The sequence below is a fragment of the Hippopotamus amphibius genome, chromosome 13 (genome assembly GCF_030028045.1).
Source record: "Hippopotamus amphibius kiboko isolate mHipAmp2 chromosome 13, mHipAmp2.hap2, whole genome shotgun sequence".
Classification (NCBI taxonomy): Eukaryota; Metazoa; Chordata; class Mammalia; order Artiodactyla; family Hippopotamidae; genus Hippopotamus; species Hippopotamus amphibius.
The window spans coordinates 81770749-81795438 of NC_080198.1; the positions used below are offsets into that span (position 1 = coordinate 81770749).

The window sequence follows — 24690 nt, forward strand, 5'->3', positions numbered from 1 at the left end:
ACTTGTTTCACTATTTCCCCCTTCTTATATAATTGGCAAATCTTCACACAGGAGTATTTTTATGAGTCAAGTAACTTGGGAGCTCCCTTGGTTTATTTCTGGGAGAAAAAAACATGCTAAGATCAATTCTAATACTTGATCTACCAAAACACAGGCATTGTCTAGTTTGGATATATGCCTAAATTATTTTCAGGAAAAAATACGCCAAGTTTTGTTTTAACATTTGAGAAAACTAAGCCTATTCTTATTTATGAAAAAGTGAAGGGGGTGACTGAATGCAGGGTGTCACATAACACAAGCTGTACTTTATGGGTCCCTTGAGCAAGAGGCCTACGAAACTATATAAAACCCCAAGCCTGCCTGAATATACTCTCTTTCTCTCTTCCCAGCTCTACTACCCTAACTCCCAAGAATCTAAAGTAGCCGAGCTTTGCTTTCTAACATCAAATTCCTAATTTCACCCAGATTAGGGCATCCTGCCCATCCACAGAGTCAATTTGCTTTTGCATGTCGTCTTGCTTCTCCTAATTTGCCAGTTCTCACCACAGTCTGTTAGCAACCAAGAGGGTCTCAGAGACAGACAACTCAAAATAAGCTTCAATTTCTTGGTTCTTAAAATTACTCAAAACTCCTTAACAAAGTAGGGCCTACACTTCAAGTTTTCTGTCTTATCCCTCTCATCTTCCCCTCTTGTTATCCCTTGGTAGAAAGATGGTTTATAAGAGTGAAGGAAAGAAAAGAAAAGAGAAGGAAATCTGTGGACTGACTCCCAGTCTGGAGGAGCAAGTCACAGTGTCAGCAGTTTTAACTTATAGAAGATGCAAACAAACTACACGAACTTGGCCTTCTCCCTTCTTGTGCACAGAAGACACAAAAAACTTATTAGAAGACAGAAAGAACGCAACTGGAAGAGTACATTTTTAATGAAATATATCAAATTGTGTGACTCTGGTGACGAGTCAATGCACAATTTAAAAACCCCTGATCACAGTGAGTTCATGATATAGTGGATGTCCTTTACATTCTCCCTTATTTCTGCATTGTGCTGGTTTTATTACAATGCCATCTGCCTAGGACAGCTGCTACATTAAAAAATCCCCTCCCAGGTTCTGTGGTACCAAATGTGAAGTTTAGGGGTTTAGGGACATCTATGGTGGTCTTAGGTGTATATGCTGATGTCTTGACTATGTCTCAGAGAGAAATGGCCCAAAGATGCAAAATCCCTAGATGCTGTTGTCAGTGGCTAGATGCTAACCCAGTGCTGGAATTAGCTGGAAAGGTATCTGTTTGGGTACTAATCTCACCAGTGCTACCATAAAATTTCTCTCCCAGGATATGTGTGTATAAAGCATGCTATTCAATAGTGTATGTCTGCACTGTGGGGTGGAAAGTAGAAATGCCTGTAGGAATTAGTAGAAAATGAAAAATCAGTTTGGGAAAAATATAAGGCAGCTCAACGTTTTAAATGCTATTAACGTGTCCAAAAAATAAGACAATCAGATCCTTGCCTTTCAACTTGGTAAGTGAGATGACCTCTGCAGCCCAAGGCCAGCCCACCCTGGCCTTTAAATCATCTTCTTTCATCTTTGTCTGCTAGGCCCTTCATCTTCAACCTCTGCTTCTCTGTCAGCCCTTTCTTTTCACAGAAACATCCATGTTTCTGCTATCTTTGAAATACAGCTTCCTCCAGCTCTTAGGCCTTCTTTATTTCACACTCTGAGTCCTTTTCCTTTCATAGTCAAAGCTTTTAAGAGGCTTTCTAATCAGTGGCCAAGAGGTGATGTCTTCTTTGGAAAACTACCCTCCTTAATTTGTCTGATGTGAATCTCCCCTCGTCTCCCCTACTGCTTTGAGTCTTTCTTCTCAGTCTCCACTCGCCTTAGATGTTGGTACTTCCCATCCAAATGTCTCCTCATTTGACATATTATCAAGTGTTTTTAAAACTTTAAGGACCACCTATATTTTGCCCCCACACACATCTGTATCTATCCCAAACCTCTCTCACAAACTCAACGTACACATTCAAATGCTTCCTGACTCAACCTGGACTTCCTATAAGCATCTAAGATTCAACATGGTAACATACAACTCTTCTTCCTCACCCCACTCTCTGTCCACCTGCTTCTCACTGCAAATTCCCTACTTAAGCAAACAGTACAACTACTTCCCTACCCTAGCCAAGGAGATAAAGGGATGAAGATCTGCTTTCAAATAAGATTCTAAATTTAAATATTTAACTCTTATTTCAGTACAGTTCTATCAGGCTTGGAAAGAATTTTGCATAACTCAGAGAGCTTATGAAACAGTGGTTATACCCTAACATACTTTCTTTTATCAACTTAACCTATTTGCTGTAAAACAAACAAACAAACAAGAAGTAAACCCTGTTTGTTTTTTGCATCATAACAAACCTAAAGTTAACTTCCTTTTTGTTTCCTATACCTGAACAACAAACCCCTTCCCCATCATTACCTATTTCCTTACTTAATAGAATTCTGACTTCCAGGTTTTAGGACTTAACCCTTTTTCACTGTATTCTCCAATCATTCCAAACAATTTTATGAAAACCCTTTCCTACTCATTGTATAGCATGGATGCATTATTTGCTTTAAAATTTATGTGTTTTAATATCTGGAAACTACAAGATTCCTCAGGGATAGAGACACATTTAGCCAGAACCAGCCTCTATAAGACACAGATCACAAGAGCATGGGAATGAATTAAGGTAAAGTGGGAAGGTCTCAAGGATTCTTCATCCTGACAGCTCTTCACAATGCTGGGAAGAAGGAGATTCTCTGACATGTCACTGAGCTCTCTCCCTCTCAAGAATACTTAGCACTTCTGCTGATAAGTGGGTAAAGGACTGAAACCTGGGGTGAGGAGCCCCACTGGTGTCAAGTGTTCACAGTGGAAATGTGTCAAAAGGAGAAGATAGATGGGTCTCCACATTTCACCCCAACACTTGGCCATTCTGGAGTTCTCTCGATTATTAGTACACATCGTCCCAGAGAACGTTTATACAAACCACCCACTCACAAATCTCTGAGTATAAGGGATACATGAGTCACATTTCCACAGGTAATTCACTTATACAGGTGTTATAACCCCTGAGCCCCACCATGTAATTTATGGCTGTGGAGCTGAGTCAGCAAGGACAGAAATCAGCTCAGAATCCTGTGAAGGTGTAGAGGACCACATTTACAGCTTTGTTTTAGTCTGCACAGTAGAATATTCTTAGACTGAATTCCCATCTCTTTTTCTTCCATTTCTCTGCCATCTTGCTCCATCAGGACTTATTTACATCACGACTGAGCTATTACAACAGCTCTCAAAGTGGGTTGAGATTTCACATCCACCACTTAGTAGCTCTGTACCACTGAGTAAACTACTTAACATGTTTAAGCCTTAGTCTCCTCACCTTGAGGTAAGCCTTTCTCACCTGAAAAAAAATGAGGGGAAATCCATAGCCTATCTCATATGGATGTTCTGGGGATTAAAAGAGACAATGTGATGTTTAGTAAATGCTTTATCTTCCCTCAGATATCTGCTTCCTTCCAATTTCATCCTAATACACTCCTTCAGTATGCCACTGCTGATTTAATCTTTGTACAAAACAGATTTAAATGTTTCCATTATTAACTGAAATCTTTAACACATCCTAATTTCCTCCACTTTTCAGTTGGGAATTCAAACACTCCACAATGAAGCCCTGTATTAATGCATCAGCCAAACTGAATGACTAGATTATTTTGCCACTTTGTGTCTCTCTCTTGCATTTTCCTATCTCAGGACCTTCCCATACTGTTCCCTCTCCACTCCCTAAAACCTGTGCCACCCTCCTTTTTATCTCTCAGCTTTCAGCAATTCCTTGAGACTGTGCTAGTTCTCGCCCTCTCCTGATTTTCCCAGGCAGATATGAAAAGCAGATGACATAGTGCCTTTAGTTATGCTTCATTAATTTATACATTACCTCTCCACATATGTTCACTTTTGATTCCCCCATGGTACCAGTCATAGAGCTTTACACACTATAACATCACTTTTACTATCTGTTGATTGGATTCATGAGTGGAAAATTCCGATTGCTTCACTATAGCATGTTAGCCTGAAAGGACATCTGTACTTGGTTTGGATACTCTTCTGAGTATTGACACACAGACTATCATTAAAACAGCAGAGTCATAAAGAAAAGAGGGACTGGCTAATACTATCCAAACACATGCGGCTGCACTTTGTCCATACAAATGATGGTAGGTTCCATGAACACATTTTAATTGCACAAAAAATTAAAGGATTGGCAACGTCAACTAGTCAAATTCCTTTATACTAATTGTTTGTACTAAAAAGTTACTTCACGATACGCAAATATGTCCTATACAAAAATATTATTCAACTTGAATTTCTTTCTGGGGAAAAACGTTATTAAGTTTCTGGCCATATCTAGACATGGAGCGCTTCCTCTATCACCACGAAAGGTATTCTTGATCACTAGCCAATATTCCCCTCAAATCAAGAGTTCTTATTACCAATAACTTTTAATATATAATGGTTTTAACAAAAGTGTACAAGATGTTATAGCTAGAGCTTATACTGTAAAATGGGCCAGTCCAAGAGGATGTTTCATACAATTAGAATTTCTAAAAACCCAGGAAATACTTTGGATGCATTAGCTATTGGAATTCTTTAACAATTATTTTGGAAATAATTTTTTTTGGAAGTAATTATTTTTAAATTAAATAGCCACTATCTAATATATCTGATTTATAAATTTATATTTTCATGTAATAGGTTTGCTTCACGTGGTACCATGTGTACTTTGGAAACTTCTTGCTGGATAGAATATTTTATACTATTCATTTTTTCATACATGCCATAGTTCCCCCTAAATAATTTTTAAAGGTTACTTCATTCCTAGCTAACTTTAAAAACTGGATTATAACTACTAACTTGATATGTTTTTAACCATATCTAAAGCACATCTTTATCCAAGAATGGTGTGACTGCATATCAAGTAGCCTAGCTTCGTTGTTAACATGTTCATGCTAATTCAAAGTCAACTTATCAAAAAATTAATTATTCTCTAAATTTGTATTCTAAGAAGAAATATTAGCTTTGGAAAAATATTTAGAATGTGTTCATTAGATAATTTAATTACGTTAATAGGTCTCAATAATAGATTCAAAATCATTAATAGTATACGCAATTCATGGTGTTAAGCTTCCAAGTTAATGCAATCCATACACCCAAATGCACACATAAACAATTCCACTCCTATTACACATGCTATTTCAAAAAAAAACCCAGATTAGTATTAGGCACCCAAATTTAAATATTAAGCTAGTTGCTTCTAGCCAGTTAAGATAAATTAAAAGCAAAGACAAGCTTTCACTTCAACAATTTCCTCTAAAGGTACCTGAATCACTAAGCACTTCCCCATCAATAAAGCGGTCACCAAACTGTTTAAAAGCTGTTCAACATGTAAGCGAAGATAAGAAAGATGATCACACAAAACAAAATATAGTGTGCATATACAGATGCTGAGAATTGGCAAGTATTAGAACGGAACACAAAATTATTATAATAAATACTTGGAACTATTAGCTTTGGCAATACCTTTTACTTACAATAATACATTGATCCATCATTTGTCTGTTCTTGTCATAAGTTCTTATAAAAGCTGAGACAACTCAATGTCTGTTACCAATAGGTGAATTGACAAATTGGTTCCAAATAAGGGCATCTCAATGTAAAGTTTTACCTTATGAATACATCTTGAAGAATCTAAAGAAATACCTTTAATATTTCTCCATAAAAGCAATTAGTGTTGGACCTACTACTAGGGCCAGTATGGCAATAATTTTTCTAACATATACACTTGTCATGTACATACACATGTATATAAATATATCTCTCAAACATGTACACTTGACCAATAGTGCAACTATTGAAACTTGGCTGCATACTTCATGTGCTGCATTCATGATTTTTTTTAGCATATTTTTCTTTTTGTTCAAGAAAAGTCAACTACTCTAGTTGAAGTAGAGGTGGGGAGCCAGAAACCCTGCTGGCACGACCTCTAGCATGATGCCCCATACCTACCCCAGAGGTCCCTGGTGCTCCTCGTAGAGCATCTCAGACCTTTGAAATCCACTGGCTTACATAATTGTTATCAACTCTAAAACTATAGTGGGAATATTTTCTGATTTAAAGAATCAAATTCTTATGTTGAATTTGTATGACTTACTGCTGTATTATTTTTAATCCTCTCTAAGGCTCTTTTCTTCTAGTTTAAAATATATTCCGTAGGTTTGAACCAATTAGAAAGCAGAGATTTCTCAATATACCATTGACAGAACATACTTTTAAGTTCTTTCATTTTAAGGTATTTTAATTAAAAATGTATTTTAGCATAGTTAAAACATGTTAACAATAATTGTATTATCAGGTAGATATTTTAACAGATGGCCAACTTCCAGTTTCTTTCCCTTTTCCTAGTCATGTTATTTAGTGAGTCATTAAAGATAATACCAGTTGAAAATATATAAACAAAATCCTCCCTCCCCCAAACTGAAAGAGTAAGTGTATTGAAACAAAGGTGAAAAGGTCACTTTAAGCGGTAAGATGCTGTCATCCACACCCACTGTACCAGCTTGGTCCCTGGAAAAAAAGGATGGTTTTCTTTGTGTAAGACCATGACAGATGTCACAGAAGATTGAATAGAAGTCAAGTCTTACCCTCTTCATCAGAAACATCAAGAACCTCAGTCATGGTCTCAGGAACGTTTAGCTTGTGTTTTTCAGTGATAGTCTGGAAAGACAAAAATCATTAATGCTCAACTTAAAAACAAAAATCAAATACAAGATCAAAAGAATCACAGAGGAGGCCACAGTCAACAGCAAAAGATCACATGGACATTTTGGAAGCTCAGTCTCTTATTCTCCTTCATGGAAACTCATTTGTTCTTTCTGAAGTTAAGTGACCATTTACTCCAGTGAAGTTGTGCAAGAGAAAGTTCATTATTGTGAATTCCCATGTGCAAAATAAACTTTTTAGCAATGGCATTAATAGCCATATTGAGAAAGCAGATTCATGTTTTCAGGGCTTCCCTAAAATGAACTAAGTAATGCCTCCAGAAAGGCTTTAAAGAGAAGCAGTGAATAAATGCAATTTATTAGAAACAGAGCCATTGGGAAGAAGTTGTAAACAATGTGAAAGACATAAACTTTTGGGGCAGAAAACGTGATGCGTCTCCTCTCAGATTAGAGGATCAACAGCAGAGAATCAACCATCCTTAGTCTTTCATTTGTCTACAGTTCTGATTTGCTGCTTATTTGCCTTCCATAATAGCACTCCAGAGTTGTCAAATCTACTGCCTTCCATCTCTGATAGACAACGTAAGGTTAAGAGACCAGACCCTGGAGTCTGGCTACTTACGTTCAAATTCTTACTTCATCATTTATTAACTATGAGTCCCTTTATTTCTCTGTGCCTCAATTTCATCATTTGTAAAACAGGATAATAACACTACTTCATAAAATTGTTATGAAGATTAAGTGAAATATATAAGAGCTCTAAGAACAGTGCTTAGTATATGTTAGTATTCAATAAATATTAGCTAGCATAACTTATCACTATATTTTGATATTAAATTAATCTTAAAAACAAAGGGCTGCTGAACTTGTTAGTCATTCAGGCACTCGGGAAACATTTTGAGTGCCTATTGCATGCCAGGCACTGTTTTAGACAACAGGGATACCACTGTCCTATAAAAAAAAAAAAAAGATAAAACTCTATATCTCATGACTTGAAATATCACCTAAAGATAGTTGAGTCTCAAACTCCTCTCTCTAGTTTCTGCATTGAAAGTGCATTAAGTACATCAATTGGTATTGTTATGAGAACTTTTAAAAACTAATCTCCTGAAATAAGAGTAAAATCTTCAACTAAAGCCACCAAAATACAGCAAATAGGTTATCTAGGTTTTTAAGCTTTGCTATCTAGATACTACAGACTTCTTTGGCTACAATACCCCTACCACCACCTCTTTTCTTTCCAAAAGCAGTAGTGAACTTCAAATAATTTTACAGGAAAATTCAACTGATTAATTTAAGAATATATTTACATATATGGGTAAAATTTCTGTGTGTTAAGAAGGACTGATTAAATCATAATGTGATACTGCATATCCTTTCAGCGGCTCCCCATTTTCTTCAGGAAAAAACTTAATACAGTTGATCCCTGAACAGTGCAGGTTTGAAACTCATGGGTCCACTTACACGTGGATCTCTTTCAACAGTAAACACCATGTTACTACGTGATCTGAGACTGGTTGAATCCACGGATGCGGAACCGTGCATACGGATGGCTGATTGTAAGTTACATTCACATGAACTCTCCGGGTTGTTCAAGGGTCTGATAAACTGGCTGGGAAAAAGCCTGGTGATGTAGTAAGGAGAGGCAGGGAGGCCTCATCCCCACCACACCACGCTACAACTGTGTTGACTGCCACGTTCTCTTATGCCTCTGTTTTTTCCCCCATATATCCTTTTCTTTACCAGAAATGTTCTTTCTTCTCTTTTCTTGGCCCATATAAGATGTGACTTCCTTGGAGAAACATTCCCTGACCCTCCCCAGTGAATGTATTTGTTTAACCGTGTTCATCTGCCACTATGCACTCCTACAGCATCATGTGCACCACATCGCACACCTGTATGTGCCTCATCCACCTCCCACGTGACTGTGAGTCATTAAAGAAGTTGTTTCCACAGAACCTGAAACACAGCAGGGGCTTCTCAAATACATACTGGAATAAACTGATGCCATAAAACTATGCAAAATACATTTAAAATCCACATAATGACTACACAGATTTTCTTTGGGGAAGAAAAGGAAGAAATGGAGAATGTAAAGAAAGTCTCATGTTATTCAAATGAAGGCACAGTTGAAGAATAGTAAATTCAGCTTCCTAGCATGTTGCTTCTGATGCTTAAATAATTCCATGTCTTATTCACTGAAAACAAATTAAACACTGTAGGAAAGACAAAAGCATCTATCCAAAGTTCTGGAGAATAACAGGTAGTCAATAAGTATTTGATGAATGAACTTAAAAATATACTATTTAATTATAATTATAATATTCATTAACTTACGAATTTAACACAGAAAGATGATAACCCAAGTTTATACCAATGGTTCTCAACTCTAGCTGCATATTATAATTATGAGAGAAATTTAAAACATATTGTTGCTTGGGTCTCAACACAAGCCAATTAAATCTGCATCCCTGAAGACAGGGCCCAGCTATAGGTATTTTTAAAAGTTTCTCAGGTGGGTCTACTGTGCAGCTCAATTTGCAACCCACTTTCCTGCATTAGGAATGTGTCGAGAAGGCAGAGAAATGACTTATATTTAAAATACAGGATAGAGACAATGACATTCAATCAAACTATGACTTTGGGGGCAACTTTTAGAGTAAGTGTATAAGTGTAAATTAAATGGTTAAAAATGTTGAGGGATATCTAACTGCATTAGACCACACCAGAAAGTCCATTTCTGCAGAAATGTATTTGCCCTTCATAGGAAACATTCCCACAAGAGGATGCTTCTCCACTTGAAAATAACTGATGGAAACACACTTTCAATCAGCAGTCTCCAACCTTTTTGGCAGCAAGGACCCGTTTTGTGGAAGACAATTTTTTCACGGACCGGGGTGGGTGGGGGAAGGTTCAGGCAGAACTGCAAGCAATGGGAGCGATGGGGAGCAGTAGAGGAAGCTCCCCTCACCTCCACCTCCTGCCGTGCAGCCCACGGCGGGGGGGCGTTGCGTTGGGGGCCCCTGCTTTACATAATTAAGTTACATTGCCAGACATTCTCAGTTTCTATTTTCAGATGCTGATAATGTGACTATATTTTCTTTGAACTTGTGAGAGTGGAACTAACTTTGCTTTAGGTTGGTTATTGAATGCTATGAAGGTTATTATCAGCAAATACATGTGGCAGCGGAAAAAGTAACACACGGGTCATATTGGTCATAGATATTTTTTGGTAAGGATATTAAAAATGCCTTCTGTATACAATGTAGTAAATGCAGTATGCATTTGTACATGATGTAGTGCCTGACCTTTAAAAGGTCATCAGTAAATATTTGTTGAATGGATAAGTCTTCCCACTCATGACTAATGCGATAAGAACTGGAAAAAACTGTCCCTTTAAATGAAGTGTCCTTTGAAAACTTGATTAGCCAAACATAAATATGGTTTTATGCAACTGCATCTGAATAGTCCATAGAAAACAAGGATATAATTAAATGATCACGGGCATCTTCTTCTGCTATAGAATCTCAGATTCTACGGTCAAGATTAGAAACTACTTTAAAAGTTAAAAGTACACGATGCATAAGTTTAATAGGATATAATTAAATCATACAGTGTGGCAAAACAAAGAGAATGCGATAGATGGCAGACTTAATAATGAGTTTTTAACATTTATCATGATGTAGAAAATAAAACATGAGTCCTCAACATGCTATTTTATAAATGGGGGATAATATCGGGTTTGTTTTATGCAAAAGAAAAAGTGCGCTTTACTGCTTTTCATTCAGCCCATCTCCCTGGTCAACCATTTCCTTCGTACCACTTCCTCAGCAAGTCATAGCCTGATGACTGACCTTGGCTAGTATGCCACCTTCCAATGCCCATGCACACTGGCTCCCATCAGTGCTACACGCGAAACCTGGTTTCGTTCCTAAACCCCTTTATACCAATTGTACGTTAACATAATTTTTACATACAAGTTAAACACTACATAAGTAATATTTTTCTATAAAAACTAAGGTAAATGGTTTGGAAAGTCTCAACAAAAGTGAGTCACCGAAAATAACTGCTACTTGGGTGTGGTTGAGACAACTAGCAAACATTGGGAAAAATATGTCAAAAGTTTAAAAAGATTCTGCACTCAGACTAGTGTCTCTTTAAGATAATACACAGGATAAATTTTATACAGATTAGATATTATAGGCTACACACTTCCACACACAATACAGTATGTATTATAGATGTTCTCTGTGCAAGAATGACAACTTAGCCTTCTAGTCAATGGACCTGTATTCAAAGAAAGATTCTTGACTCCACCTCAAAAGGTGTCAAATGACTTTACGTGTGTTTATTGCATTGCCATTTTTATGATTCCCATTTTAACTGACAGCATCAGATAAGATGTTTTTTTAAATAAATTTATTTATTTATTTTACTGGCTGTGTTGGGTCTCTTTTGCTGTGCGCGGGCTTTCTTTTTTTAGATGCGGTGAGTGGGGGGTTACTTTTCGCTGCAGTGCGCAGGCTCCTCATTGCCGTGCCTTCTCTTGTTGTGGAGCACGGGCTCCAGGTGCGTGGGCTTCAGTAGTTACAGCACATGGGCTCAATAGTTGTGGCTCACGGGCTCTAAAGCACAGGCTCAATAGTTATGGCACACGGGCTTAGTTGCTCCGCAGCATGTGATATCTTCCTGGAGCAGGGATCGGACCCGTGTTCCCTGCACTGGCAGGTGGATTCTCAACCACTGCGCCACCTAGGAAGCCCTCAGATAAGATTTAGAACCAATGTTTAAATGGTAATATAAATGTCATTTTTATTTTAGTAGCTTATTCAGTAATTTATGCTTTACATATCAATGATTATATGCAACATAAAACACAATTACTTTAAAACTATGCAAATAATTGATGATAGCTGATCAATAAGTAGAGGGATGAGTCACATCTCACAGTTCTTCCAAACTGCATTAGGAGACTGAGCTTGTTGGCTTCTGCTGCCAGAAATGTGTCCCTCCCACACTGAAGTCCATTCCGGCAGACAGACAATGATTGTAATCCCCAGAGAATGCTCTGCTGTCTCATATCCCCTGCTGGCTCTTACAAAGTCAAGTTAGAAAAGCAAAGGTTAAGGAAACAAATCATCATTCCAAAAATGTCTCACAAATTTCTGAAGCAGTGGCTTTTCCTTTACAAACTGCTGCCTTACTCCTCTCCCCACACAATGACTTTATTCATACTTTGGGGTGAAGAACTCTGGAAGGAGGAATAGCAAAGGAAACTTTCTCTGATGGCAGACAACTCACATGGCTGCTCAAACGGCACATCATATGAAGTCAATGATGTGACATTCGTATGTTAGATGTGTGGCTGTAGTTCAACTGTTACATTCAAATGGTAATAACATTAAATTTAATTTGATTAATTTTACATAATTATTAAATTGCCTCATGCTATTTGCCTACCACAAGCAAGTAGTTGCAAATTATTTTTAGTGAATCTGTAGACTTTAGAAAATGATATGGAATATGACGCTTCCATGAAAAATCAATGAAGGGCGCAATTTAAGTGAGTTTTTAAAAGTTGAAATTCCTGGTAAGCTACTTTTGGCAAAGCCAAGATCAGTTATGTCAGAGTAGTTAAGAATATGGATTTTGGAATCTGACAACCTAAATTTGAATCCTAGACCTACCCTGAGTGTCTGGCATATTTGTAATTACTAAATATTAGTTATAGTTTTTAACATTAATATCATCGTTATGTGGAAAAGGAATGACTGAAAATGTCTTCTGAAAGAGAAGTATAAAGTAAGAAGACTCACATCACAGAAGGAATTAGTTCATATTTTCAATCCTTAACTCCAAATTCCATTTCACAAAACAAGAAAACTCACAATTCTAAGAGAAGCAGAAAGTAAAGATAGGGCAGCATTAAAACATGTAACCAATAAAACTACCCATTTAGAGAAAGGGGACACTTGCTTAGTTAATGTGGGCAATGATTACTTATTTTCCCAACTGAAAGCAGACATGCTATTATATTTTATATTTGTTTGTTGGCTTTTCACCTAGAAACTTGATTTCTAAGTATGGTGGTTTTTGTTGGAGCAATGCTTAGCTAGGCAGCATAGAGATTAATAGTTGCCAGAAAAGAAAAAAAGCTCACAGAGAGTTCTAGGAGGAGTTTTCATATCCCCCTAGAGCTACATGTGATCATATGTCTGATTTATGACGAAGTATCTGAGAACTTGTTTAGCAACAATATTTAGAAAGCTAATTGCTCCTCTTTTTAAATATAGATCTGTATAGTTAAAGTCATTTACTCTAAGTAATAATTATGAGCCTGAGATCTCTTTGAAACTGGACATGTACGTCCTATAGTCTTGTTGATATTAAAGAATGTATTGATTTTTTTTTTTTTTTTTACAAAACTTAAGTCTCAATCTCTACTCCCACTACAGTATAAGTTGCGTGTAGGGAGGAGTAACGTTTTCACCACTGATGACTCTTCAGCACTGAGCACAGAACCCAGCACATGTTTTATATCCAATAAATACTAAAGGAATGAATTAATGAAATGAATGGAAGAAAAGCAGGTCAAGATAGCTAACAGATGCAAGTTTGCCATCTAGCGGTCATTTGATTAAAATGTACATGTGTAATTCCCAGAACATGGAAGAGGCTTAAAAGAAAACACGACTTCTAAGAACAAAAGTGTTTAGCCAATCTTGCCACCAGAAGCTTCACTTATCTGTGATGTGCACATTGTTTCAAAGATGCCAAATACAGATATACGTATAGGTCCCCAATACGAAGATTTTCCTGGTATAAGAAATCATATGATAAGAAAAAGCCATTACGATTCAGCCATATATACTGACTCAGAAGTATAGTGTTAGGTGGTGACAAGACTTGTTTTTCTCCTATATAACTTACTGATGCTATACTTTAAATCTTTAAAAATATTGTGGTGATGCTGGCCAAAGATTTTGCTTGAGAAAACAAGCAGTGCCATTCTCTCTCATCTAAATTCAGTCTGTATCTTGCAGTTCATTAATAAATCATACTCCACTCTAAAACGTCACATCAAACCAACCACCTCAATGTCTGTCAACAGGGACTTGCTGTCAGCCTGAGGAACAACACTGCTTTCTTTTTCTCGCATCTATCAAAAGAACCAAGTGTTCTAAAACTTTATATGCATCATTCTTAGCTTGCAGCGTTTACTAGAATCTCATTCAGAATTTCTTATTTGTTGATTCCTGATCTTATTTGTCTCTCAGGAACGTCTAATGTTCTGCTGTCGCTCTACTTTTCTACTTTATGAAGAGAAATTAAAGAGCTGTTGTTCTTAGAGTTGATGTGTAAGGAGAAAAGTCAATAAATAAAAGCAAAGAGAAGAGCACTTTCAGCTGTGAGTCCCCTCTCAGGAGGTCTCCTTTAAGCTTCGCTCCAACTGAATAGCACAAGCACATTAGGACGCCTTATCATCACGGTTCTCACTCTTCCAGAGTTTCTCTGGCAAAGGCCAATGACGATCACTGTTCTCTCCTAAAGAATCAGCAGTCATATTCCAAACAGTGAAAATAAAAGATGTTAAATATATACTCTGTCAAGATACAGACACAGTTTCTCTCCTAAGCACATTTGATTTTCTTTTTGAATAAAAAATAATCAGAAATGGGAAGACAATCAGGATGAACTGTTCTCACTGGGAATGCATCTGACCCGGTCATGAGCACAGGAGGGATCAAGGCCTTCCCAGAGTCTGGTGTGACCTACAGGCGAAGATAAGAAGTTTGCTGTGGAGTGTCCTACCACTGTGCCAGCAGTAGGTGTCACACCCAACTACAGCAACAGGGCAGAGGAGCCAGAAATAGAGAAGTCCGTCCCAGAAAAAGGAACTCAGTATTACAAAATTACACTCACACATTTTATATGAATTTACGTTGACTAAAGGAAGCTGAAGTCCCTGTATTAGTTGTGCAAATGCCTTTACATCTGCATACTTCAATGTATGCTCTACAATATGGTCACCAAAAGAAGTTCAAAACCAAAAGCTCAAAACATTCTAAGTGAAAACGTCTGTGGTTTAAAAGCCAGGACAAGGGAACCTAAGCCGACGGGATCCTTTTACTTACCGTGGTGGTGGTGGTGACCTCCTCGGTTACAACCTTCAGGGTGTCCACCACGGAGATGTAGCCCAGACGCTTAGCAATCGCCAAGGCAGTGTTGCCATTCTGAAGAGAGAGTGAAAGAGAGAGAGAAAGAGAGTGAGAGCGGGGAGGGAGGACGGTGATGTGAGCCAATGAGCTCACCCGCGGCTCCACATGAGCCAGCATTTCCTTCCAAAACAGGCACAGCTTAGGAAAATCACTAGTTTTTACCATTACATCTGAATCTTCTTTGTAACTTCTTTAGACTATAGCCCAGGTCACCATGGTAACACAACAAGCTGCATCTGCTTGCTCTTTCTAATAAGAAGCACTTGACAGCTTTAACCCTAAGGCTGTCAAATAGGTCTCTGAGTCCTGTACTGTGCTTCGGAAAGGAACTCTTGAATTGAGGATGAGGCCTCTGAAGAAACAAGTACCAAGTACACTCACTTCTCATCAGAGGTCAGGCCATCTGCTGCAGGTAAGATGTTACCACTGGGAACACAGTAACATATTTAGCTACAGCTGTGCAGAAGCTCAGGCTGCAGCGAAAGAACACAAGCAAGCAACTCAGGCTCCAGCCCAGGCCACTGGGGATCCCGGTTTGTTTAATGGCACCGCTTAGTTTACATTTCAATGGCTCCACATCCCAAAGAGCTTAGTCTGAGCCAGAAGCCTCCGAAACTGTGCTCCCTTAAGAAGGCCGGGCGGGAGGGGTGGACTCCGCGCCCAGCCGAGGGCCAGCTGGAAGCCGAGCTCGTTCCTGCAGCCCGAGGGCAGGGCCCCCTCCCGGGAGACAGGACTGAGTCAGGCCGCTGAGCTCCCTCCCGGGACCAGCGCTCTCCGCGAAATCACATGCTGAGTTCTGGAAATCCCGGGCTTTCCCGAGTGCGGAGGCTGATTTAAGGAGGATGTATGGGGGCTCCGCTCAGCCAAGCGGCCCCCGGGGAAGGGGGGCGGGGGGCCGGAGGAAGCAGCCGGGTGAGGAGGGGCAGCCGGCGCCGCCTTACCGCGGTGGTGGCGTTGGGCTTGGCCCCGTGCTGCAGCAGGACGTTGATGATGTGCGTGTGGCCCTGCTGGGCGGCCTGGTGCAAAGGCGTGTAGCCGTTCTGTAGAGGACGGTGGCGGTGGACCGAGCAGAGATTTGCAGAAGGAGGAGGAAAACTGGGTTAGCCTTCATTTTGCATTTCTTAGTCTTATTTACAACCAAACCATCACGGATACCTGTCTCTTTGGAGCACAATATCACCAGCAACCCATTTTCTCAGTAGCGAAACTCCCTCACACCGTATGGTCCGCTAAATAAAGAGGCTGGCTTATGAAACAGCAAGATTAACAGACTCCAAATCATAGCTATCGTTATATTTTCACCAATTAGCATTTTAATTAGCATTAAAAATGTGTATGCTGAGAGAAGACTTATAATGAGAAAAAGCATTATCAGAGGGATTTCTTCCCTAGGAAAAAAAAGAAGAGCTTCGGAGGATCACACAAAGCACTGCTTGTTCACCGTGACTTCCTCCATCATGAACCTCTGGGCTAGCTTTAAGAATCCTAAATCAATGAAAGTAAGTCTAAATCTTATGTTCCTTTCAGAGAACAGCTTCAGTCAAAGAAGTACACACTTCTTCAGTACTTCAGTCACAGAAGTACACACTGAATAGAAGATTTCATTGGAAGCCGAGTGGCCCACTTTCAATTAAAGAATGTCTTTTAAAAGTAGGTTCTTTTTAACATTCTGGTCTAAACTTTCACTCAGATGAAAGTTCTGTAATCTGTGATTTGTGAGGAATTGCAGCTGAGGTTAGTGGGAAGCCAATCTCGCTCAGAACCCTAGTGGGTGGTGGGTATGGTACAGGTTGGTCGCATATGCACATGAATTAAACAAACTCCTGGAATCCTTGGAGGCACATTAATAGCTATCATGGATTAAGCATCCACTTTATGCCAGCTATTGGACCTTATATTTATTGTCTCTTTTAATCTTTACTACCATTCTGAAAATGAGGGTTGCTTGGTACATAGTAGGTGTTTTATAAATAACGGCTGCCTAAATGAGGGCATGAACAGATGACTGAAAAAATGAGTAATTTTCTCCCCATTTCAGAGATGAAATTGAAAATTACAGGGTTAAGTAATTTCCTCACAATCATTCTAGGTTCAGATCCTACGTAGAAGAGCATGACAGACAATGACTATCAGATTACTTTTTTATTGTCTACCTGCCTCAACCCCCATAAAATTTCATCTATGTATTTCAAACCCAGTGTCCTGGGCACAAAGTTCTAAGCAGCCCATTCATACCATAAACCTGTAAGAGTATACACCCCTATATCTAGTGTCACTGCCTTCTCAAGACCAACGTGCACATTTGCTTCTCCTGTCCACATCAGTGTCTGTCTCTATGCTGTTAAAAAGAAAACCACAGGCCCAAAATGGAGCCACTTATGCTGGGCCACCGCACCAAGCTGGGGCTTAACACCTAACCTAACTGAAGCTTCAACCTCTGCAGAAATTTAGTCTTAACCAGGCAGTCAAGAATTTTCTAGTTAATACCAATGAGGTAATATGTCCATCCCCCAAAGGAAGATGAAGTAATCGGCCACATAGACCCTTTCTGTCCCCCATAGGTAGGTTATCTAAGCCTGAAATAATCTTTTTTCTTTATAACCTCCTTGTCCTGCCTTTAAAAATCTTTCCCTTCCAGTAGCCCTTTGGAGCTCCCCTCTACTCACTAGAAGGACGCCACCCAATTCATACACCATTCAATAAAGTGAATCAGAGCTTTAAAATCTACTCAGATGAATTTTGTTTTTTTTAGCAGATTTGTTGGCAGCAGTGTGATCCAAAATGAACTTCTTATGGCATTTGGGGACAACAAGAAACACAGGTGTGATACCTGAAAACCCCTTTCTGAGTTCACTCTCTCACCATTTCTGGGGGCTGTTGGTAAGCTCCTCTCGGTTTGAGCTCCGCTCTTTTTGTGTTGAGCTCCTGATGTAACTGGCTTCCCAGTTGGTTCCCGATTTGTTTGGAATCACGTTGGGTATTTCTGGTAGTCCAGACCACAATTTCCTATTTGATTGGAAACCCCAGCTCATGGTTCTGTCCCTAGATTCCAGAACTGCTGGCTGCAGTTCCCTATTTGTTTGGAATCAGTCCACAGTCCCCTTTGGTTGAGGTCTTCTGGTTCAGATCTTCACCTCAGTCTCAGGTTCCAAGTTGGGAATTGTTGGTAGTGCACCAGGGCCTTTATCTTGTCAGGCTTCAGTATTTGTATTTACTGTACTTAATACTGCAGTACTAAGGTACACATACTTGTTTATCTTGTTTTGTGTAGATAAAGGCTAGCTAAAAGAGATGGGATCTTTAACTTCTAAAGAGTCAAGTGCACCACCTTCTGGCACAAATGCCTATTTTACATCTACGAACTATAATCACAGAAGCTATAGACATCAACAAAAATGTCAAAATCTTACTACGTCCTGAGAGTTTTGCCTGGGAAATATCATGTCAGGGATCCCAAAATATGACCAGACAGAAATGTGCGCAGCATCCCATTTGTGGTAACCTATGGCTGGACAGAAACATGAGTTGAACCCCATCTGAAGCTAGGGTCCTGCCAAGCTGCTGCCAGTCCTCAGGGAACTTACAATGGCTATTATGAGGAACATTCCAATTAGATAGAATCATTTAAGAAGTGACCTTAAAAGCAAGGGATACATATTTTAACTGGTCTGCAAAAGCCTCCAAAAGCCTTCAAAACTCCAAAATAGCTTCATTGAAAGTTTTGTTGCAAAATGCTAAGAAAAAATTAAAGATACAAGAGGCACCTAAAACAAAAGACTATAAGACCGACATAACTCCTACTGCTCCCCTCTTTCCTCCTTTACTTAAGTATTCATTCCAGTAATCCTGTCTGAATTGTCTTTTCCACTCTAAAGAGACCAGGAGACTGTAATCAAAAGTCCACCATGTTCATGGCGTTACAGACACTCTGATGTCCATTTTCGAAGGAGGGCCCCATATGAGACCCTCTCAGAGTTGATGAGACTTTGAGGGATTTTCTGGTAAACTGACACATTACGCCCTTAAACTGCCAAGGAAAGTTAGAATTAAAACGAATAAAAAACAGGAGGCTGCAGAGGGGGTCCTGGGAAAAGTGGCAGAAGCCAGGGAAAGGTGAGAATTCCTACCAAAGCCAGCTCTATCGAACCTGTCTGTGGTGCCCAGTCGAAAGAGGGAAATACAATTTCGTCTTGTCCCTTCCTTTCCAAATACAGACCCATTGGTTACTGATGCTTCCTCTCCCAGGGATAGCCATTGCCTCCTTGCTTGTTTTGCTTTATGCCCTAAGTACCTGGCTTTGCCTTCTGCCTGCCTGGGACATGCAAGCTGTTGATTCTTTCTTTTGGCTGCCTTTGGGGGTGACTCTAGATCTTGTGAATATAATATCTTTTGCACCCTTTTGGGGGACACCTCTTGAGTCCAAGAGTTTGTTCAATATGACCAGAAATATCCATTGTTTGTCCTAGCTGAAACCTGACAAGATATTTGAGAGGATTTAATAACTATAACTAGAAGTTTGGCCAAACTGGAAGCTAATATTCAGAGCCAGATAGAATAAAAAAAATTTTTTTGGCCATTTCCTCTAAGCTAAATGTAACCAGAGAGAAACTCTCCAACATAGGTAGATGGGTATGTCTATCCATTAGCAACCAGACTCCAACCCAATTCTTTAACAAATTGAGAACAATTGTCCTTATCTTAAAAGTCTTTGCAAAGCTAGAAATATGACTCTAGAGAACTGCAGGAAAAAAAGGGGGGGGGACTTTAAAAAAAAATACAAACTTCTAAAGAAGCACTCTTGCCCAAAAACCTAGTTCAAGGAAAATTTAAAAATTAAAACTGAAAAAATGGTACTGATGAACCCAGTGACAGGGCAAGAATAAAGATGAGATGTAGAGAATGGACTTGAGGACACGGGGTGGGGTGGGGGGTGCGAAGGGGAAGCTGGGATGAAGTGAGAGAGTAGCACTGACATATATACACGACCAAATGTAAAACAGATACCTAGTGAGAAGCTGCTGCATAGCACAGGGAGATCAACTCCATGATGGGTGATGACTTAGAGGGCTGGGATAGGGAAGGTGGGAAGAAGTTGCGGGAGGGAGGGCATATAGGGATATACATATAAATACAGCTGATTCACTTTCTTGTACAGCAAAAACTGGCACAACAGTATAAAGCAATTATATTCCAATAAAGAACTTAAAAAAAAACTGAAAACTATATGATCTCTTGTTCATATCTGTCTGTATGTTCATGTGTGTCTATATATGTGTTGTAGATGTGTGGTATTTTTCTAACTTTGAATGGTATTGCTAAAGTTAATCTGTAAAAAAGCTCTATTTAACTGACTTAAACAAGCCTTTTATAAACTTAGGATTCAAACTAACCCAAGTGTTTTTCAGGTTCACGTGATCTGGGATAATGTTTGGTAAATAAAAGCTAGTTTAAGTTTGATGGTTTAATCAAAATAGGTATGTCTTTATTGTTTGTTTGTTTGTTTTTTTTTTTGGCACACGGGCTTAGTTGCTCCGCAGCATGTGGGATCTTCCTGGAGCTGGGATCGAACCCGTGACCTCTGCATTGGCAGGCAGATTCTTAACCACTGCGCCACCTAGGAAGCCCCTAGGTATGTCTTTAGAGTTATCAACATTGAATGCAGACAGAACTTTTTATTCTACTTGAGTTTATTAGTTAAGTAAGTTCATGTTATCTCTTGTAAAATTTGTCAGCCAGAAAAATGACCCAGAACATTAACAGACTTTGTCTAATAATGTCTCATGAAGTTTTTGTGGATGGTCTAAACATAACTGTTGAAAACAAGTAAATTAAATGGGTTTAAGTGAGAGAAAAGTTTCTAGCTGAATTTTTTCAATAGTTACCCAAATCTTTTCGGTATCCGGAAACCTTAAAGTTTTGCTAAGTTAAATGATGGACAGTTATTGAATATCCAGACCACTTCCAAATAGGATAAAATAATGAAACATTCATTACTGGGCATAAGTTTATCCACTTTTTGCTTCTTTCACAAAGGAATTAAAGATATTTGGGTCTATCAGCAAACATGTTTTGTGCCATTCTGAGAAGCATATTTCCAGAAATTATAAAAAGTATTCATAAGTCTGCCAGTCAACAGAACGAGAATGTAAAAGACAGTTTATAATTGCTTCTTAGTTTTCACTAGAAATTAAAGGTTACTAAGAGTTAAATATGCTTACATGTGCAGTTAAGCCTATTGGAAATAATAAGGAAAAGGAATTTTACATGTGGTCAGGACTGGATAAGATTGGAATATCGAAAGTTAGCTGGTGCAAAACTGGAATTTGGTTTTTTCTCTGTTAAGAGGTGAACATTTTTTGTTTTCTATCACTCTGTTCTTGATAATAAGAGATTATGAAAGGTTTTTCTTTAAATAATCTGCCTAGAAAAGCAAAGATATTATGGCTTGTCAAAATAATCACCTATGTTCTACGTTGTATTTATCAGGTCAATGATGGGTGAAGACAGCTGGGATAGGGAGGGCAGGAGGGAGTTGCAGGAGAGAGAGGATATGGGGATATATATATAAATACAGCTGAGTCACTTTGTTGTACAGCAAAAACTGGCACAACAGTGTAAAGGAATTACATTCCAATAAAGCGCTTAAAAAAAAAGTAGTTTCAACCCGGAAAAAAATAAAAACCATGAAGGGGAAAAAAAATAATAATAATCACCTACGTTCTACATTGACTTTATCAGGTCATTGATTACTTAAATAAATCTAGTCCTCTAGATATTAAAAGAGCTAAGTTTTGCTCAGAACTATGTAACCTTCAATGTCTACCTAGGAAGTCTTTGTTATTTTGGTTAAATAGGTAACTAAGCACTGTTTTACAATGACCTATGACCCTATTTGATCAAGTGTTATAAAAATCTTTTGATACTTTTGACAAACTTCCCCAAAATCAAATTCTAAACGAAGTCTCTTTGACCTGAAACCAACACTGAAATTTTCCAGAGGAATGTGGAACGTTTCAAAAGATTTATTCTCCCTCCTTATAAAAAGGGAGATGTTAAACTAATTATGCTTATTTGATATGTTAAATTACATGGGAAGCATTATCAAGTAAGAAGTGATACAAAGCCTTCTTTATGTTGTATTTATATAGGTATATGTTATAAGTATTGCATAAATTGTGTGAAATTCCCAGAAATCTGATGTGTCCTAATTCCAATTATTATCTAAAAATGTTGTGTCCCAGAAATAACCAAATGTCCTTGTCAATTCCATCAGGTCTTTAATAATGGGCATTGTTTAAGTCTTTTATCCTTTGCAGAGAGCTATTGTTTTACTCTGACGCTTTGCAAAAGTCTTCCTGCAAAAGTGTTTCATCTTCAGAAAAATTCAAGAAAATAACTTTTTGACAAGTGCAGGTTTCTGATAACTTTAAGATCATAAAACTGAAGTTGTAAGAACAAAGACTGCCTTTGAATATCCTTGGAAGGGACTATACCAAGTTCCCTTTCCTTTTCAGATGATAGCTAAACTTCAACAATTCAATCCTTGAGTACATATTTCACAATTAAAGAGGACTCTAGCTGACATCTGGTCCCATCCAAATGCTGGAGACCTCCAAGTTAAAGTAACTAGGAAGAGAAGTAGCTGACATCAAGGTAGACTTCTTCCCAAGACACCAGATCATGACTTCGTACTTTAACTAAACATGAAAGCTTCTCTTCTTTCCTTTACTCTGGCACTGACCTAGAAAGATAACACCACCATTTATATCTCCCAGGCCATTGCTAAGAGAAGTAACCTTTCAGACTTCTGGATTTGTCATCAAAACCTCTGATCTGTCCATGATGCTAGAGACCCCTGGTATGTTTCCCTGTCTCTTGTTAATTCTCCAAACTTGCAGAACTTTGTGTCCAGGGTCTATACAAAGAAAGGAATACAAGGCAAGAATAATCAGAATGCAACTGCTTGTGTGGTCCACAGATCCTTAATATCAGGAGGCATTTATGATTCCAAATTAACTCTCTTTGACAGATCCCTACATCCCTGGTTAGGAATAAATGCCAATGAGGAACCTCTCCTTAACTTTTGAAGATATTGCAGATTCTGTTGCTAAGATAATAGCTGCCCAACAAAGATCCTTAGATTCTCTGGCCAAAGCTGTTCTTGATAATAGGATAGTCCTCAATTACGTCTGAGCTGAGCAAGAGTGTGTGTTGCGGCCAACACCACCTGCTGCACTCAGATGAACACTTCTGGCGAAACTGAAACAATTACGTACGATCCCTGAGCAAGCCACTTGGCTTAAAAAAGGTGACTCCTTCAATGGGGTCTTTCTTTGACTTAGCTGATTTTGATTGGTTTCGGTCTCGGGCACCATGGCTCTGCAGTGCCCTCCAAAAATTGGGAATTATCCTGCTTATAATAATCATAATAATCTCCCTGGTGCACTGCGTTCTTGCAAAAGCTTTAAGTGCATGTTCACAGCCACGAACCACAAAGCAAATGACCTCCCTAAGACTGGAACGTCAGAAAAGGAATGGAGAGAACAAACAACTTAAAGACTGTGCAACTGAAGCTGTGATCTGTGAATATCACAGAGGTAGAAAAAAACATCATCACCTATGGATACCGCACAAAGCGATGATAAAAACCATGAGAACTCAGAGAGGTAGCTGCGAGTGATGCAAATACCTTAAATTTTGATCACATCTCTCAGTTAAGCTGAAAGCCCGATCAAAAGGGGAGAATTGTTCAAAAGAAAGCCACAGGCCCCAAATGGAGTCATTTATGCTACGCCACACCACCAAACGGGGGCTTAATATCTAACCTAATCGAAGCTTCAACCTCCCCAGAAATGTAGTCTTAGTTGGTCAATCAGGAATTTTCTGGTCAGTCCCTAGGAGGTAATCTGTCACATGGGCCCGCTCCATCCCCCAAAGGAAGGTGAGGTAATCTGCCACTTAGACCCCTTCCATCCCCCACAGGTAGGTTACCTAGGCCTGAAAGAATCCTTTTTTCTTTATGACTTCCTTCTTCTACCTTTAAAAACCTTTCCCTTTCTGTAGTCCTTTGGAGTGCCTATATACTTGCTAGATAGATGCTGCTGATTCGTGAATCATGCAGTGAAGCCAATTAGATCTTTAAAACTTACTTGATTGAATTTTATTTTTTAACAATGTAGAGGGTGCCACATGATTCCTTCTATACTTTCACCTTGGCCTTTCCATCTATGGGGAGGTACCATATCTGTGACAGTCTACCTGTCTGAGTATCCCTCAGGCTGGAATGTCATCAGCTCTGCCTTGTCTGCTGTATATCCCTACAATGGAATGACCCCAGGAAACCTGGAAATGTAAATCAATTACAGGGACTCTGGGAAACTAAAGCTATTGCAAGGACTCTGCTTTCAAATCAAGTAATCCATGGATATTTCAAAAGCATAAAGTAATATTTCTTTTCCTGAAAAAAAATTCCTCCTTTCCATTGTGTTTATTATACCAAAGTTTTACAAACTTTTCCAACTTTTTATACCAAATGATGAGTGTTTGAAGAGTACAGGAAAGGCATATGTTTATATTTTCATAGCAACAAAACAATTTTTTAGTAACTATGGTTACATATGGGGATGTGAGGAAGAAAACATGATTCCTTCTCCAAAAAT

The 24690-nt window shown here is 38.7% G+C and overlaps 1 protein-coding gene across 2 annotated transcripts in view; it reads right to left on the reverse strand.

Annotated features, from left to right (window-relative positions):
- Nucleotides 1-24690, reverse strand: part of ANK2 (ankyrin 2) — a 235942-nt gene that overhangs the window by 70685 nt on the left and 140567 nt on the right. For both annotated transcript variants that reach the window (XM_057704400.1, XM_057704401.1), the window contains 4 exons: nt 15973-16071; nt 14948-15046; nt 6735-6807; nt 5414-5467 (listed from right to left, as the gene is read on the reverse strand). In XM_057704400.1, coding sequence (XP_057560383.1) covers nt 5414-5467; nt 6735-6807; nt 14948-15046; nt 15973-16071 — 325 coding nt within the window. The remainder of the gene's footprint in view (nt 1-5413; nt 5468-6734; nt 6808-14947; nt 15047-15972; nt 16072-24690) is intronic.